This window comes from Oncorhynchus mykiss, chromosome 5 (genome assembly GCF_013265735.2).
Source record: "Oncorhynchus mykiss isolate Arlee chromosome 5, USDA_OmykA_1.1, whole genome shotgun sequence".
NCBI classification, from domain to species: domain Eukaryota; kingdom Metazoa; phylum Chordata; class Actinopteri; order Salmoniformes; family Salmonidae; genus Oncorhynchus; species Oncorhynchus mykiss.
In genome coordinates, this window is record NC_048569.1 from 45,538,448 (window position 1) to 45,558,448 (window position 20,001).

The window sequence follows — 20,001 nt, forward strand, 5'->3', positions numbered from 1 at the left end:
TTGAATGTCATTGAGAAAACAGAGAAGTGTCAAAGATTTTTTTTCGCCAACATCCTTTCTGAATTTACAAGTAATACTCAAAGTAATCATCCAGTTTTTCAAAAGTATCGGTAATCTGATTACAATATTTTTGCTGGTAACGTAATGGATTACAGTTACCGTTTTTTTTTCTCGTAATCCCTTACATGTAACGGATTACATGTAATCTGTTACTCCCCAACCCCGTTGATGGTTGATACATTGTTGATATACATTGACAGTGTACTGGGGGTGGGCAATAGATGCACACACAGACCAGGTTGCTCCTAGACAGACAGGAGCTGTGTGTGTATGCGTGCGAGCGAGCGTGTGCGTGTTTCCGCCATCTTGCCTCCTATCTCCAGGACAGGACAGAACGATGTCTGAACAGTGATACCCCTGCCCGATATAGAGCCGTCAATCAGGCCCTGTCTGGCTGTCTGGGAACAACCTGGGTCACACACACACACACACACACACACACACACACACACACACACACACACACAGTCCCTATTCTCACTCCCACATATCTCCCTGTCACCTCACTGATTCATACACAAACATAACGACGATAACCTCACATCATGTTCACATGGGTGAACACACATCAATATAGACTACTGAATGCGATGGTAATTTATAGATCCATGTGATGCATCATTAAACATTGAACATGAAACATCATTAAACACGGTACCAAATGGCACCCTATTCCCTATATAGTGCATTACTTTTGACCAGAGCAGTGCACTATATAGGGAATAGGATGCCATTTGGGACGTTGTTAGTAAGGCATTCACTGTGTACTCATATGTAATTGAAGACTATTTATAATTCTGACAACACCTAATTTGACATGCACACATATGACCAATTTGTCCGTAGTTCCTTGTTTAAACATGCATGCACTCTAAGTTAATAAGCTGGTAATAACTAAGCACTAATTGGGAGCCTGATTCATCTACTGAACCAAAATATAAACGCAACATGTAAAGTGTTGGTTCCATGTTTCATGAGTTTCATGAGCAGAAATAAAAGATACCAGAAATGTTCTATACGCACAAAAAGGTTATTTCTCTGAAATTGTGTGCACAAATTTGTTTACTCCCCTGTTACTGAGCGTTTCTCCTTTGCCGAGATAATCCATCCACCTGACAGGTGTGGTATATCAAGAGGCTGATTAAACAGCATGATCATTACAGAGGTGCACCTTGTGCTGGGGGCAATAAAAGGCCACTCTAAAATGTGAAGTTTTGTCACAATGCCACAGAGGTCTTCAGTTTTGAGGGATTGTGCAATTGGCATGCTGACTGCAGGAATGTCCACCAGAGCTGTTGCCAGAGAATTTCATGTTAATTTCTTTACCATAAGCTGTCTCCAACGTCGTTTTAGAGAATTTGGCAATACGTCTAACCGGCCTCACAACCGCAGACCACGTGTAACCACGCCAGCCCAGGACCTCCGCTTCTTCACTATAGGGATCGTCTCAGACCAGCCACCCGGACAGCTGATGAAACTAAGGAGTATTTCTGTCTGTAATAAAGCCCTTTAGTGGAGAAAAGTCATTCTGATTGGCTGGGTCTGGCTCCCCAGTGGGTAGGCCTATTGCCTTCCCATGCCCACCCACGGCTGCACCCCTGCCCAGTCATGTGAAATCCATAGATTAGGGCCTATCAAATTTATTTCAATTGACTCATTTCCTTATATAAACTGTAACTCCGTAAAATTGTTGAAATTGTTGCATGTTGCTTTTATATTTTTGTTCAGTATACAGTACATTATAATTAGCTGTAATTCCCATGTCTTCTGTGATAAAGACGGCACAGATTCACAATTACGATCCTTCTTCTGATACATGTTCTATATTAGGTAAAAAAAATTTTTTGTAAACTTCATCACGTGAAGGATCAAACCAGAGCCATGCATTGAGAGAGTTGAGGGACACTGACGTTTCTGCATTACGATGCATTTATATGACACTACATTTTTGCGGCTGCCATTTTAGCTCCCCATTAAAATGACATGAGGAATGTTTAATCAATGGTGTGTCACTAAAAGTCTACAATTTGAACAATATTTTTTTTTAAATCTAAAGGGTGGCCCAGCTCTCAAAAGGCTGCTGAGGGGAGAACGGCTCACAATAATGTCCAGAACAGAGCAGATTGAATGACACCAAACACATGGAAACAATGTCTTAGATGTATTTGATACCATTCCACTAAACCCACTCCAGTCATTACCACGAGCCCGTTCGCCCCCAATTAAGGTGTCACCAACCTCCTGTGATCTGTAGGCTACATTAAATAACTTATTGTTGATTTATAGTGCCTTTGATGTTACCGCTCTGAGACAGAGTTCATGTGGGGGAACAATTCAGGCTACCAGTCCAAAGGTGCATGGTTTTGAGTGGATGTTGACTGGAGCACAGAGAATGAATTCAATACAGGACCTTGCTCTGTACCGAATACTGTATCTCTGCTGCATTCTAGTGTTCACTTAGAATACTGCAAGTAAAAAACAGAATCGCTGAACACAACCAGGTACACCTGGCTGACATAGATACCCATAGATAACCACGTAAACAAGCTTGGTAAAGTAGCTAGCTATAAGCTATCTAAACTGAACTCCAAACATTTCGGCACAAATCTATAGGACGAGGCACTTTGCACTTGTCTCAGATAACGCCACCAGGCCGATCATTATGCAAAGTAGCCTATACTAGAGAAATGTGAAGTTTCGTAAAGTCATCGTAAATTGATGTTTGTTCATATCGCCCGGCTCTAAAAGTAAGTGTCACTTCAGCTCTTAAAAACATGCACAACATGTTCCTCATTATTTGACATATATGTAGCTTCATATTTCCACATGGAGGAAATTGAAAACTCTGTAAACAAATACTTTAATTGTTGCATGCTGATGCTTTTCACTGTCATAGACAGTCTGTGGGGCATGCCTTTCCTCATATCATTCATTGGTCTCCCTGTTCATAGTATAACTTCACTGCATGGAAATCTGTGTTTGTAAGTGTCAGATTGATGGGCCTAGAATCAGATATACTGTAGCCATCTCGTATGTACAAACGGTCCCTCAACAATTCACTAGTGGTCCCAGACTCCCGGGGTAAAATAACAACAACAGCTCAGAGATATGATATCAGACCAGAGATCTGATAGGCAGCTGGGGCTTTCAGTTTCATTAAGGAATCATTCATTATTAACTTCAGTCTGTGGGAAAAGGTCTCACATGCAGGCAGCACTATCAGCCTCTGTCAGGCGCTGTCTGTTACATGCAGGGAGGGCCGGTTGTCTGCACCTAAGATTAGCACACACACACACACACACACACACACACACACACACACACACACCGCTGCACTACTTCTGTATAGCCACAATACAGTGACATGCTACAGGCTCCTCTACTCTCACCTCCCTGTTACCTACTCCCCACTGGCTAACACAGGAAGCACAGAGGCCTGTCTACACCGGTTCTTCTGCGTGCATACATTTACACATCTGTTCTTGTGGAGCGGAACTGAACTGAACTGTGGCTAGATAGAGAAGAGGTTGGTCGGTTTAAAGGAGTGGTTGGTTCCTGCTCTTAAAGACAGTCTACTTGGCACTGGAGATCGAGTAGCTCTCTTCACCCCCACAGTCAGATAGTCAGTAAGCCTGAAGTTGGACCTCACAGCCTCACCATGAGCGGAAAACGGAAACTGAGTGAGTAGCCTACTACGGTGTGTGTGGAGTACCACTTCAGTGTGTGTGTGTGTGGTTGGAGGCTGAGGATTCACGTTCATCATTAACTAAATGCACCTCTCTTACAATTACGTCATGCTAGTGACCGTAGTAATGCGATATCTGTGTTTGAGCAACCTGCCATTCGTCTCACTGGTCTCATGCAAATAAAGCTTTAGACAGTATAACACAAAAAAAAATATCTACAGTGTAATATCTATCTTTTTAGGCTGACCTAGATACAGGCTTCTTTCTGATGAATAAATTAAGAGGGACATAGTAAATAATGCACTTCTGATCTAGCTGAAGGGTGTGCTACAGCTGCTAGCCTACACCATTGCAATAACGTGAGTCATGACTATAGACTATGTACATGCATGACAACACCATAGACATCATATACTAAAGCAATAAGGCACGAGGTGCTGTGGTATATGGCCAATATACCACGGCTTAGGGCTGTTCTTAGTCACGACCCAACGCGTAGTGCCTGGATACAGCCCTTAGCTGTGGTATATTGGCCATATACCACAAACCCCAGAGGTGCCTTATTATTATAATAAATTGGTTACCAACGTATTTAGTATATGGTATACGGTCTGTTATAAGCTGATTGGCTGACAGCCGTGGTATATGAGACCGTAGACAAATGTATGACAAAACTTTTATTTTTACTGCTCTAACTATGTTGGTAACCAGTTTATAATAGCAATAAGTCATCTCGGGGGTTTGCGATATATGGCCAACATACCACGGCTAAGGGCTGTGTCCAGGCACTCCGCGTTGCGTTGTGCTTGAGAACAGCCCTTAGCTGTGGTATATTGGCCATATACCACACCTCCTCTGGCCTTATTGCTTAAATGTACCACGGCTGTCAACCAATCAGCATTCAGGGCTCGAACCACCCAGTTTATATTGTATTAGAATGTATACGCTATATACATGTATATGATAGGCTATTATTGGTCTTAGGTCCTGACCTCAGCCTGGTTTAAGGCAGAAATTAGGTTCATTTTTGTACTTCACTGAGGGGAAGAGGAGGAGGAGGAAGTGTGAAAATACCACACATGCGCACACACCGCAGGACTTCCAAGATAGATGCAGCAGTAGCACGCACAGGAAACAGTTCAGTTTCATCGGTTAACTGTTCCCTTTGAATGTGCTTCACTCTACAGTGTACATAGATAATATGGACGACGTCACAGCTACAAAAGTTTCCTTTAGTGGTATTACAGGCTTTGGTTTTTCTGTTAATATTTCGAGGTTGGACATTAGCACGTTAGCACATTGGGCGCGCCGATTGGTGTCATCTCGCTTCTCGTTAGTCAGAAGGTGTTTCACCTGTGCTGTCCCAGGTGATATTTAAGAGTGGCTGGACCAGTGCTCCAGTTGTGTTGAGAGATGTGAAGGGTTAACACCTTTAGTTGGCTCTCACTATTTGATTTATATAAATAACATTAAAATCTATTCTTTATCTGATCTTCCTGTTTTCATTTTCTCCACTTTTTTTTTTTGCTTCCTGTCTTTAAGTAAGGTGTGGGTTTGTATTTTGTTTGTCTCTTCTTGAGCAAATTTAGTGGGTGCTCAGAGTGGGTGTCTTTTATGTCCCAGTTGTTGTTGCTAGTCAGCTTTCAGTGGACAACCTCCTTGTGTGTCTTTCAGAACCCCTCCTAGAACCCCCACCTGTTTCATTTTGGTTGTTGTCAGTGACTATTTTTTAAAAGTTTTTTTAGTTTCTTGCTGGGCAACGTAATTGTGGCCACTGCCTCTTTGATGACAAAGGAAAGACAAAATGTGTAGTTTCTGTTTCATCCTCTTATCCAGTACAGTGCTGACTGCCCTGTCCTTTCAGAGTCTATGTTATTATATTTAGTTCTGGTGGTTCTGTCTGAATCCGAGTTCTCTCGGTAAATGGTCTTTATACAGAAACAATAGAGAAAGTCTATAGAACAATTACTTTGAAAGTATTGGAGCCTACTGTAGCCTCACTTTCTGAAATCACAGGTATAAAAAAGCAGGCTAACTAAGAGATACAACAAGGCCTTACATTCCCCATCACCACTGGGTCGTCATCATCATCATCATCATGTGACGTGCCTATCATCACGTGAGATGTTTTCCCTCCATTTCCCCCCACACAAACGGACTAATTGTGTGCAACAAACATTGTTAATTACCCTTGCAAACCTATGGCTAATCCTATTGCTAATCACTTCAAACATTATGCTTTTGTTCCTGTAAAATAACAAATGTCAGTCTGGTAATCAAGGTTATTATAGTTTTGTTTTTTATGTTCGTTTTTTTTCTTTTTTCTTCGTTTTTCGATCTTTATTTGAAATTCAGTTTAGTTTCTTATTTGTGTTTATCTCTGTTTGAAAAGTCAAACTGTTCTAGTCACCACACCGTTGTGAACTGGCTCGCCGGTAAATTCACAACTTTATTAAAATTAAAATGTTATTTGTCACATACACGTGTTTAGCAGATGTTATTGCGGGTGTAGCGAAATGCTTGTGTTTCTTGCTCCAACAGTGCAGTAATATTGAACAAGTACAATCTAACAATACACACAATCTAAAGTAAAGGAATGGAATTAAGAATATATAAATATTTGGATGAGCAATGTCAAAGCCGCATTGACTAAGATACAGTCGAATAGGATAGAATACATGAGATGAGTAATGCAAAATATGTAAACATTATTAAAGTGACTAGTGTTCCAGTCATTAGTTAAAGTGGCCAGTGATTTCAAGTCTATGTATATAGGTCAGCAGCCTCTAATGATATGTGCTATCTGGAGTCCTTGGGATGTCCCTACCCCATTGAGGTTTACATTTATATTTATTTTATTTAACCTTTATTTGATCAGGGAGTCATACGGAGACCAAGGTCTCTTTTACAGAGGATCCCTGATATACATAAATGACCGAAAATACACACATCAAAATATAAATAAGAAATGCAAGCAGAAAGAAAAACACAGTCTTAAAAAACAAACCCATTCGTCAGGAATAAGGGTCTCAATCAGCATAAGGGCCTATAATCGAACCCACAAATACTGATACTCCAGATACTCAACTAGTCTAAATAAGGCCAGGTTTGATTGCTTCCTTAATTAGCACAACAGTTTTCAGCTCTGCTAACATAATTGCAAAAGGGTTTTCTAATGATCAATTAGCCTTTAAAAATGATAAACTTATTAGCTAACACAACGTGCCATTGGAACACAGGAGTGATGGTTGCTGATAAATGGGCCTCTGTACACCTATGTAGATATTCCATTCAATATCAGCCGTTTCCAGCTACAATAGTCATTTACAACACTAATACAACATGTATTTCTGATCAATTTGATGTTATTTTAATGGACAACAAATGTGCTTTTCTTTCAAAAACAAGGACATTTCTTAGTGACCCCAAACTTTTGAACGGTAGTGTATATTTTTTGTAAATGTTTTTTTTCTTCAGGATATTGGAGATTTTCCCGTTACTCCATTTTCATATCAGGTGACTCCACATGGGGTCGCTGCCCCTAGTTTTGGAACCGCTGCACTAACAAATATAGTCATGGGAGGTAACTCTACAATTCACTCGAAAGGCTTTAACCTCCTAAAAGTCTAAACCTTTTGGGGGGAGGGGGGTGGGTTCTACTAAGCTAGGAATTGTTTTAAGAGGGTCATACCATGGATAATTCCATTATCTGATTTAAAATGTTAGGACCTTCTGTAGCCCATAGAAACACATTGAATAGAACATTAATAAATGGCACAACAGGCAGTTTAAAAAAAAAATCATAAGGAATAAGGTTTTGAAGTGAATTATCTTAGGTTTTTGGACACATTTAACCCCCTTTTATTTATATTTGCACAAAACTAACTCGAATAATTCCATACATTTTTTTTCAACCTGTACCTTCAGAGGTGTCCCATTACACTTGTGGGGCTCTTATAGCAAAACGGAGAGCACCATCGTGTTCACGAGAGTCTCGTCTTAGAGTGGTCATATTAGTTAGTAGGCCAAACCGCTCGGACGCTACAGACGTTTTCGTGAGAAGATAGATTTTCAGAATGTCTCCTGATCTGACAAACAGCACTGTATCTCTGCTACTTTTCACCGCAGCTGCGGAGGGCCAATATAGGCGGATTGAGACGCAGCCCATGCGAAACAGATATCTCTTGTTTAAACTGATGGATTTTGATTCGTAAAAAAAATATATGTTACTTAGGCACGGGTGCGTCAATAGACTCTTATTAACTAAGCAGTGTGTTAAGTTGACACTGGTTCCAGTGTGCATACGGTCCCAATTTTTCAGTGTTGATTTAACACTGGAGAATTTGCTGTGAATATGCTATTTTTATCTCGCTTGAGTTGTTTTGATTATTAATTTGCTATCACAAAAGGGGTCCCCGTTTTTTGGGAGTGGTCTGAGTGGGGAGGGAAAAACTGAAAACTAGCTGTTATTGGCAGAGAGGTTTGAAACTCTTTCTTATTGGTCTATAAAATATTTTACCCCCTGGCGATGTCACCATGCAGGCCAAAACTCCATCCAACCAAAACAGGCAGGAATTTCAGGCGGTCACAATTAAAGGGCAATACAATTTCACAGTATTATTCTAACCTCATAGTGTGGAAATATATATAAAACAAAAAGGCAAATCAAATTTAACTGCACTGGGCCTTTATGTCATTGTTGCCATGTGGATCTGGAGTTGTGTTTGCAAAAAATGTACAGTCTTCAGAATCATCTGCACTGTAAATAGACTAAATAGCCTACCACCTATTTTGCATTTGATATACTGTCTCTGTCTCAACTGTTGCTGCTCCACACCAACTAAATAGGCTGCTAGTGCTGGGTCCCCTGTCTTAACACATCACCTTCCTCAATATTCAATTGAAATAATTTTTTCAAAAGAACGAGTTAGCTCCTACACCTAAGACAAGCGCTTTCCGTTCCTGCCCAGTGTTTATGTATTGTTCCCCTGGACCCCGAGAGGCTGTTCTGGCTCTCCCACCAACTCTCAATCTGACCATGTTATACTGTTAACTTTGAACAGCTTGACGTTTCTGAAGAAAAAAACAACTAAACATGCCAGCAGTCACCTCTTGCACTCCAACAACCCAGCCCAGGGGGTCAGGTTCCAAACATTCTAGAACACACTCAACATTCTAGAACACGTAAACAGTGTATAAAACCAATAATGTGAGAAAAGCAAAGACCTCAGACTATATTAAAAAAAGAGATTAAAACATTAAGAACTGATTGCTGACATGCAAAACATTTTGGGACTATACATCGACAATGGATTAACGAAACAAATACCAAATGTTTTTGAGTGGAATTTTATTTGAAGAGCATTCCATGGTACTACTGTAAATGTATGACACATTATCTGTCTGTTTCCCTCAACAGGTTTAAAGTGGTTTGGAATTCTCCCTAACTTCTCCTTCCGTCGCAGCTCATTGTCTGACAAATTCGACTCCAAGTCCTCCTCCGCCGAGCCTGATGGGGCTGTGGAGACGTTTTTTAACGACATGGATATGATGCATCCATGCACATCCAGCTCCAGCGACAACTACACCCACATGGGCACCTTTCCCCGCTTCCTCCTCAGGAAGAGAGACAAGAGTGGGAATTCTGGGAAGAGAGAGACCAAGAAGATCAAGGAGAAGACCGGGGCAAGGCTGGGCAGGAGTCAGAGCCAGCGGCCGGCAGGGGACCATGTGTGTAGCTCTCACCTGCTCATGGCACAATCCAGCCGGCCTGGCTCCAGAAAGGACCAGCCTCTCTCACCTTTATCCACCCAGGCTGGTCCTGATCCAAGGCCCCAACGGGACCAAGGGCTGCCTCCCATCCCCAGAGGAGGATCACTCGATAGGAATGAACACGGAGACCCACAGGCCCACTGTGAGGAAGAAGAACCACACCAAGGGCAGCTTATGTCAGCTCAGGATGTGGGGTCTAGTACCTCTAACGCCCCGCCGCTCACTTGTGAAGACGTCTCCAAAGAACGCGCATTCACCACTGATCAGGGTGCATCTTCAGATACAGCTTCAACTGGTGGGGCTAGAAGGAACCTTGCTACTGTTCCTGGTCAGTCTGATTCCGTCTCATCATAGAGCCAGGGCTGTAACATGCACCTGTTATCCATCAATAATGATAAGCCCGGGGCCATTGCAGTGCTAGCTGTGCCAATAGAGAGCCTGGTTCGAGTCCATGTTCTGTCGCAGCCGGCCACGACTGGGAGACCCATGGGGCGGTGCACAATTGGCCCAGCATCGTCCGGGATTGGGAGGATTTGTCCGGCAGGGATGTTCTTGTCCCATCGCGCACTAGCGACTCCTGTGGCGGGCCGGGCGCAATGCACACTGACACGGTAGCCAGATGTACGGTGTTTCCTTCGAAACATTGATGAAGGCTGGCTTCTAGGTTAAGCGGGCATTGTGTCAAGAAGCAGTGTGGCTTGGCCTGGGTTGTGTTTCGGAGGAGGCACGGCTCTCGACTTTCGCCTCTCCCGAGTCCGTACGGGAGTTGCAGCAATGGGACAAGACTGTAAACTACCAATTGGATACCACTATTTACTAAAAATAGGAAAGCACCCTTTGATGGCCTGTTCTGAGTGATCTGAAGGAGAAAATTGTGTTTGAAAAAATACAATGCTATTTTTCAAAGAACAAGTTAACTACTGACTTTCAGCATGCATATAGGGAAGGATACTCAACTTACAGTATACTGCACTGACTCAGATGACTGATTCATTTAAGTTGTATTTTTCAAATAACATTTAATTTGTAACACGCGCCGAATACAACAGGTATTAGTGAAATGCTTTCTTACAAGCCCTTAACCAACAATGCAGTTAAGAAAAATACCCCCCCAAAAAAGTCATAATTAAAGAGCAGCAGTAAAACAACAATAGCGAGGGTATATACAGGGGGTACCAGTACAGAGTCAATGTGCGGGGGCACCGGTTAGTTGAGGTAATTGAAGTCATATGTACATGTAGGTAGAGTTATTAAAGTTACTGTGCATAGATAATAAACAGAGTAGCAGCGGTGTAAAAGAGGGGGCAATGCAAATAGTCTGGGTAGAAATTTGATTAGATGTTCAGGAGTCTTATGACTTGGGGGTAGACTTGGCTCTCCGGTACCGCTTGCCGTGGTAGCAGAGAGAACAGTCTATGACTAGGGTGGCTGGAGTCTTTGCCAATTGTTAGGGCCTTCCTCTGACACCGCCTGGAATAGAGGTCCTGGATGGCAGGAAGCTTGGCCCCAGTGATGAACTTTGGCCATAATGACCAAATAAAATGTTATTTGTCACATACACAAGATTAGCAGATGTTAATGCGAGTGTAGCGAAATGCTTGTGCTTCTAGTTCCGACCATGTAGTAATATCTAACAAGTCATCTAACCTAAAAATTTCACAACAACTGCCTTATACACACAAGTGTAAAGGAATGAATAAGAATAAATAAAAATATATGAATGAGCGATGGCCGAACGGCATAGGCAAGATGCAGTAGATGGTATAGAGTACAGTATATACATATGAGATGAGTAATGTAGGGTATGTAAACATTATATAAAGTGGCTTTGTTTAAAGTGGCTAGTGATACATTTATTACATTAATTTTCCATTATTAAAGTGGCTAGAGATGAGTAAATATGTTGGCAGCAGCCACTCAATGTTAGTGATGGCTGTTTACCAGTCTGATGGCCTTGAGTTAGAAGCTGTTTTTCAGTCTCTCGGTCCCCGCTTTGATGCACCTGTACTGACCTCGCCTTCTGGATGATAACAGGGTGAACAGGCAGTGGCTCGGGTGGTTGTTGTCCTTGATGATCTTTTTGGCTTTCGTGTGACATTGGGTGGTGTAGGTGTCCTGGAGGGCAGGTAGTTTGCCCCCGGTGATGCGTTGTGCAGACCTCACTACCCTCTGGAGAGCCTTACGGTTATGGGCGGAGCAGTTGCCATACCAGGCAGTGATACAGCCCGACAGGATGCTCTTGACTGTGCATCTGTAAAAGTTTGTGAGTGTTTTTGGTGACAAGACACATTTCTTCAGCCTCCTTCAGCCACCCTGTCTGTGTGGGTGGACCATTTCAGTTTGTCTGTGATGTGTACGCCGAGGAATTTAAAACTTTCCACCCTCTCCACTACTGTCCTGTCGATGTGGATAGGGGGCTGCTCCGTCTGCTGTTTCCTGAAGTCCACGATCATCTGTTTTGTTGACGTTGAGTGTGAGGTTATTTTCCTGACACCACACTCCGAGAGCACTCACCTCCTCCCTGTAGGCCGTCTCGTCGTTGTTGGTAATCAAGCCTACCACTGTAGTCTGCAAACTTGATGATTGATTTGGAGGCGTGCATGGCCACGCAGTCATGGGTGAACAGGGAGTACTGGAGAGGGCTGAGAATGCACCCTTGTGGGGCCCCAGTGTTGAGGATCAGCGTGGTGGAGATGTTGTTACCTACCCTCACCACCTGGGGGCGGCCCGTCTGGAAGTCCAGGACCCAGTTGCACAGGGTGGGGTCGAGATCCACGGTCTCAAGCTTAATGACGAGTTTGGAGGGTACTATGGTGTTAAATGCTGATCTGTAGTCGATGAACAGCATTCTTACATAGTTATTCCTCTTGTCCAGATGGGTTAGGGCAGTGTACAGTGCGATTGCGTCGTCTGTGGACCTATTGGGGCGGTTAACAAATTGGAGTGGGTCTAGGATGTCAGGTAGGGTGGAGGTGATATGGTCCTTGACTAGTCTCTCAAAGCACTTCATGATGACGGAAGTGAGTGCTACGGGGCGGTAGTCATTTAGCTCAGTTACCTTAGCTTTCTTGGGAACAGGAACAATGGTGGCCCTCTTGAAGCATGTGGGAACTGCAGACTGGGATAAAGATTGATTGAATATGTCCGTAAACACACCAGCCAGCTGGTCTGCGCATGCTCTGAGGATGCGGCTGGGGATGCCGTCTGGGCCTGCAGCCTTGCATTTAAATGTTTTACTCACATTGGCTGCAGTGAAGGAGAGCCAGCATGTCAAGTGGCACTGTATTGACCTCAAAGCGAGCAAAGAAGTTGTTTTGTCTGTCTGTGATACGAGAATTCTGTTCTCAACGTTCATAAACCCAATTCAATTCACTACTCAGCCTGAAACCCAGAATATGTAAGAAACTGGTTGAAAAGAATCAGACGGAGGCCCAGCTACGATAGTCAGTAAGTTTATTTACGAGAGCGCGCTGCTCTGTTGTACAAGACAATTAATTTTATACTGGCTTCTCACACACACCAATTCACACTAACATACGCACACACATTCACACTAACATACGCACACACATTTCCTGCTACCAAGTCGACAAAGATTAGGGGATTCCGTGAGACTTACTCCTCCTCCTCCCTCAAGATAGAGAGACTCTGGGAAGTACTCTCAGTGGCCCCAGCCAAGGTCAGCACTGAATCTTGCTCAGACAGAACGTTCTGGTCTGTTTTTAAGATACTATTATAGACATATTGTACAGACTATGGTTATACATAATTCTAATCAATTTCATTCATATGGCTTCAGGGTGGAATATTCTAGTCATTCATATTCATATCATTCATATAGTCATTCATATAAATTCCATCAACAGTCTGGGAGCACGACATCGTGGTCCGCAATGGGGCTGGTCTTTCTTTAGTAGTCTGTGATTGACTGTAGACCCTGCCACATACCTCTCGTGTTTGAGCCGCTGAATTGCGACTCTACTTTGTCTCTATACTGACGCTTAGCTTGTTTGATTGCCTTGCGGAGGGAATAGCTACACTGTTTGTATTCGGTCATGTTTCTGGTCACCTTGCCATGATTAAAAGCAGTGGTTCGTGCTTTCAGTTTTTCTCGAATGCTGCCATCAATCCACAGTTTCTGGTTGGGGAATATTTTAATTGACGCTGTGGGTACAACATCACTGATGCACTTGCTAATAAACTCGCTCACCGAATCAGCATATTCATCAATGTTGTTGTTCGACGCAATGCGGAACATATCCCAGTCCAGGTGATTGAAGCAATCTTGAAGCGTGGAATCCGATTGGTCGGACGAGCGTTGAACAGACCTGAGCGCGGGTGTTTCCTGTTTTAGTTTCTGTCTATAGGCTGGGAGCAACAAAATGGAGTCATGGTCAGCTTTTCCGAAAGGAGGGCGGGGGAGGCCTTATATGCATCGCGGATGTTAGAATAACAATGATCCAGGGTTTTGCCAGCCCAGGTTGCGCAGTCGATATGCTGATAGAATTTTGCAAGCCTTGTTTTCAGATTAGCCTTGTTAAAATCCCAAGCTACAATAAATGCAGCCTCAGGATATGTGGTTTCCAGTTTACATTGAGTCGAATGAAGTTCTTTCAGGGTCTGCTGTGATTATGATCGAAGAGAATTCTCTTGGTAGATAATGCGGTAGGCATTTGATTGTGAGGATTGATTGTGAGGATTCTAAGTCATGGGGAACAAAAGGACTTGAGTTCCTGTATGTTGTTATGATCACACCACGTCTTGTTAATCATAAGGCATACAACCTTCTTACCAGAGAGATGCTTGTTTCTGTCGGCGCGATGCATGAAGAAACCAGGTAGCTGTACCGACTCCGATAGCGTGTCTCGAGTGAGCCATGTTTCCATGAAACAAAGAACATTAGTCTCTGATGTCTCTCTGGAAGTCAACCCTTGCTCGAATTTCGTCTACCTTGTTGTCAAGAGACTGGACATTGGTGAGTAGTATGCTCGGGAGCGGTGCGCGACGTGCCCATCTATGGAGCCTGACCAGAAGACCGCTCCGTCTGCCCCTTTTACGGCGACATTGTTTTGGGTCGCCGGCTGGGATCCAATCTATTGTCCTGGGTGGGGGGCCAAACAGAGGATCCGCTTCGGGAAAGTCGTATTCCTGGTCGTAATGTTGGTGAGTTGACGTTGTTCTTATATCCAATAGTTCCTCCCGACTGTATGTAATAAAACCCAAGATTTCCTGGGGTAACAATGTAAGAAATAACATAAAAAAACAAAATACTGCATAGTTTCCTAGGAATGCGAAGCGAGGCGGCCATCTCTGTCAGCGCCGGAAGTTAACACCATCGTTATGTTTGGAGGAAAAAGGGGGAGGCTTGCAAGCCAAAGAACACCATCCCAACTGTGAAGCACGGGGGTGGCAGCATCATGTTGTGGGGGTACTTTGCTGCAGGAGGGACTGGTGCACTTCACAAAATAGATGGCAACATGAGGAAGGAAAAATATGTAGATATATTGAAGCAACTTCTCAAAAACTTAAAGCTTAAAGAAGTTAAAGCTTGGTCGTAAATGTGTCTTCCAAATGGATATAATGGTGATCCTAATTTTTACTAGGATTAATGTCAGGAATAGTGAAAACATTAATGTCAAGGAATAGTGAAAAACTGAGTTTAAATGTATTTGGCTAAGGTGTATGTAAACTTCTGACTTCAACTGTACATGTACACCTCACCAGACACGCCACAATGGGTTTCTTCATGGTACCCAAACCAAAAACGAATGTAATGCGTCCATCAGGTATGTATAAAACCATGTCATCGTGGAATGCTCTGCCACCAGAGGTTATTCAGGCAAAAAGCAAGTTTAGCTTTAAAAAAAACAGATAAACATCTTGTATCACAGCGCCTCTCCTCTTTCTAAAGATCTAATTTAACTGTACGGTATATAGGTACACTCAACAAAAATATCAACGCAACATGTAAAGTGTTAGTCCCATGTTTCATGAGCTGAAATTAAAGATCCCAGATGTATTTTTCTCCACGCGCACCAAAGCTTATTTCTCTCAACTTTTGTGCACAAATTTGTTTACATCCCTGTTAGTGAGCATTTCTCATTTTCCTAGATAATCCATCCACCTGATAGGTGTGGCATATCAATAAACTGATTAAACAGCTGATGAATCTGTGGGTTTGCACAACTGAAGAATTTCTGCACAAACTGTCAGAAACCGTCTCAGGGAAGCTCATCCGCCACCATCACCTTATGTTTCAGCATAATAATGCACGGCCCCACGTCACAAAGATCTGTACACAATTCCTGGAAGTTGAAAATGTCCAGTTCTTCCATGGCCTGCATACTCACCAAACATGTCACCCATTGAGCATGTTTGAGATGCTCTGGATCGGCGTGTTCCAGTTCCCGCCAATATCCTGCAACTTCGCACAGCCATTGAAGAGGAGTGGGACAACATTCCACAGGCCACAATCAACAGCCTGATCAACTTTATGCAACATAGATGTGTCGTGCTTCATGAGGCAATTGGTGGTCACACCAGATACTGACTGGTTTTCTGATCCACACCCCTATATTTTTTAAAAAGGTATCTGTGACCAACAGATGCATATCTGTATTCCCAGTCATGTGAAATCCCTCGATAAAGGCCTAATTAATTTACTTAAATTTACTGATTTCCTGTAACTCAGTAAAATCTTTGAAATTGTTGCTTGTTGCGTTTATATTTTTGTTTAGTGTATATGAATAGTGTTAAAATAGTATTTTTGTTGTCTCTCGGTGTCTTACCAATATATAACTTTTATTTAGGATTTAATGTAATATCTTATGATGTTCTTGTTCTGTACTTTGTCATGTAATTTTACATTTTATGTGGACCCCAGGAAGAGTATCTGCACATGCAGTAGCTAATGGGGATCCTAATAAACTAAACTATCCACACAGAGCCACCTCCAACCCCCAAGCTTCTAAAGAAAACCTTGCAGCAGCCTGGGACCCTTGTCACTCATCAGATCGAGGAGGGCCTCCCCATGAAGAGAGCCGATAACCTGGGTACAGACAGTAACTCTAGCCCCCTGCCTGAGAGGGCCTCCAGTGGTTCTACTGATAGAGACCTGGGAGAGGGCCTTCAGAGGGAAAGCCAGGCTGTTAAACCTGTGGACAGGTAAGGTTTATTATTTTATTGAATATCAACCATAACTGTCTTTTTGGATGTGGAAAAACTACTACAGCTGACTACTGATTCCTAATTGATTACTGTCTATCTCTTGTGTAGATCAAACATATAGAACTCTATTATCTGTGATATATACACTTCTAAGATGTCTGGATGCCTCTGTACAGACTACAGACAGGCTGATGCCTAAGCTCCCCTGGCCTTTGAAAGAAAATAGTGTGTCTTTCTGTCCGAGGACATTCTGCATTCTTCAGGATGTCACTCCTTTACAGGAAGGCCTATAGGAGAATACAAATATCACAGAGTTCAAGTTCTAACCTATCCAAAACTTACTTTTGAGACAATGGCAAAATATGTCTCAAGCTTGTATGGATCATTAGTAAAAGTGTTGCAAAAGTGACACGGGTATAGCAGCATTACTATAGCAGCAATCTTCTAAGATGCGCAGCACGACTGCAGTAAAGAGGTCCTGGAATGCAACCAGTGACGCAAAGGGTGGTGCCATCATCTCGAGCATCCTCCGTTCACTATTCAAACCCCGATTCCCAACAGCCGGCCAGTTCACTTGCGGCAAGTTGCCGGTGAACAGACATTCAGAAGGGAATTGATTCGTGTGCAGCAGATCTCAGCAGTGCTTCTACACCTTGCTGTTTGGGGTTTTAGGCTGGGTTTCTGTACAGCACTTTGAGATATCAGCTGATGTACGAAGGGCTATATAAATACATTTGATTTGATTTGATCTCTTTACTGACCATGGTTGGGTGAGAAAATCGTGGGCCCTTTTTCAATTTGCAAAAAGGTAAAGAATAGCATTAAATAACTCTTAGGCGATAACTTGGCTTGAACCACTTAATTTGTTGTATAAGTCAATGACATCGCTTCATTTCTGTGACGTCTTTGTCTAGTGCAGGTATTCCCAAACTGGGGTACGCGCAATGCCGTCGGGGGTATCCCCCCCAAAAAATGTACATTTTCAAACAGTCCATTTTATATTTTCCAATGGGGCTATACATTTAGGTGAGTTTTTTTCTCTTGCCTGAGTAGCCTCGTTTCATTGCCAAAAATAACATGAATTAAAACGTCTTAGGGATAGGGGGAAGTATTTTCACGTCCGGATGAAAAGCGTGCCCAAAGTAAACAGCCTGTTACTCAGGCTCAGAAGCGAGGATATGCATATTATTAGTAGATTTGGATAGAGAAGTTTCCAAAACTGTTTGATAATGTCTGTGAGTATAACAGAACTGATTTGGCAGGCAACATTTTTTTGAGGTCGATCTGTTTTCCATTTGTTTTCTATGGTAAGCCCTTTTTAATAGGAATCTGCTTGCAGTTTCTATGGCTTCCACTATATGTCAACAGTTTTTAGAAATTGTTTGATGTTTTTCTTTTGAGAAATGAAAAAGTAGCCCTGTTCTTTGCACGTGTCACTCCAGGTGGACTCAAGTCTTTTGGTGCGCGTGACCTGGAAAGCGCTTCACTTTGTTTTCGTCTGGTATTGAACATAGTTTATCCCGTCTTAAATTTGATCGATTATTTACGTTTTAGGATACCTAAATTTGGATTAGGAACCTTGTTTGAAATGTTTGGACCAAGTTTACAGGTAACTTCTTAGTCACTTTGTAGTCATGTTGGGCGAGTTGGAACTGGTGTATTTTCTGAATCAAACGCGCCAAATAAATAGACATTTTGGGGATATAAAGAAGGATATAGCCAAACGTAGCTGCTCTTCTTTGGTATCTTTTACCGATGGCACAAAAGACATGACAGAGAGACATAGTGGAGTGGTATCGCGCGTGCAACAGTTTCTCCCGAAGCCACTTGGGTACACCGAGAGGCTCTTGCTGCCAACGGAATGCTTGCTTTATGCAAAATCTACAATGGAATGGTTCAAAAATAAACATATCCAGGTGTTAAAATGGCCAAGTCAAAGTCCAGACCTGAATCCAATCGAGAATCTGTGGAAAGAACTGAAAACTGCTGTTCACAAATGCTCTCCATCCAACCTCACTGAGCTCGAGCTGTTTTGCAAGGAGGAATGGGAAAAAATGTCAGTCTCTCGATGTGCAAAACTGATAGAGACATACTCCAAGCGACTTACAGCTGTAATCGCAGCAAAAGGTGGCGCTACAAAGTATTAACTTAAGGGGGCTGAATAATTTTGCACGCCTAATTTTTCAGTTTTTGATTTGTTAAAAAAGTTTGAAATATCCAATAAATGTCGTTCCACTTCATGATTGTGTCCCACTTGTTGTTGATTCTTCACAAAAAAATACAGTTTTATATCTTTGTTTGAAGCCTGAAATGTGGCAAAAGGTCGCAAAGTTCAAGGGGGCCGAATACTTTCGCAAGGCACTGTATCTGCATCCTTTCAAGCACACCCTTCTCATTAACCTGTGGTGAGTTACTCAAAATGTTCGATGAACAAATACGTTTTTTTTTAATGTAAGATGGTTAAATAAAGAGCAAAATGATTGATTATTATTATTTGTGCCCTGGTCCTATAAGAGCTCTTTGTCACTTCCCACAAGCCGGGTTGTGACAAACTCACACTCGTTCTTATGTTTAATAAATGTATTGTATAGTGTGTGTGTTGCAGGCTTACAATGATGGCAAAAAAAAACATTTGGGAGTGCGCTGACCCTGGTGCTAGACGGGGTATACAGCTGGAGGTTGAATGTTTGAAGGGGTACGAGACAATAACAAGTTTGGGAACCACTGGTCTAGTGAGTCTAATGCAAGGCTGTTGAGCGAATTGTTTTATCATTAGGCTTGACACAGAGAGCCCCCTTATTGTCAGAATCAATCTCTGCTCCTTATTAAGGGTATTTTTGGTGTGTGTGTGCGTACGTGTGTAAATGTGAGGATGTCAATGTGAGGATGTCACTGACACTATGTGAGAGAGGAAATGGGTTGGGGGGCAGGCCTGGGTGATAGTCTGGCTGTCATGTTGTGTCTATCAGGCTCTGAGGGGTCTGGAACTTGTCCCAGTGACTTTTCACTGGTTATAGTCTACTCAACTTCCATGTCTGAGGCGTGATAGTGCTGTGATTTACTACATGGATCGTGTTACACAGGGTGTGTGTGTGTGTGTGTGCAGGGGTGAATTTAATGATAAGTCCCAGGCATAGGCCATTTTGAGGCACTGCCGTTGTCTGTTTAACACAATCAAGCTTTCTCAACGGGCCTGGATCCACGAGGGAGCAAAAGGTGGCTTGTGCCCCCTCAGTTTTAGTTTTATGTCCCTATATAAGAATAGCAATACAGTTCACATGATTGAGTGACAAGTTTGTGCAGAATCTTTATCTCC

The 20,001-nt window shown here is 42.6% G+C and overlaps 1 protein-coding gene across 1 annotated transcript in view; it reads left to right on the forward strand.

The window, feature by feature from the left end:
- The first annotated feature begins 3,404 nt into the window (after positions 1-3,404).
- The window catches only part of LOC110522954, a 39,148-nt gene continuing 22,551 nt past the window's right edge, over positions 3,405-20,001 (forward strand). The window contains exons 1-3 of the mRNA XM_036979045.1: positions 3,405-3,740; positions 9,166-9,846; positions 16,463-16,682. Of these exons, the coding sequence (XP_036834940.1) occupies positions 3,719-3,740; positions 9,166-9,846; positions 16,463-16,682 (923 nt within the window). The 5' untranslated portion in view covers positions 3,405-3,718. The remainder of the gene's footprint in view (positions 3,741-9,165; positions 9,847-16,462; positions 16,683-20,001) is intronic.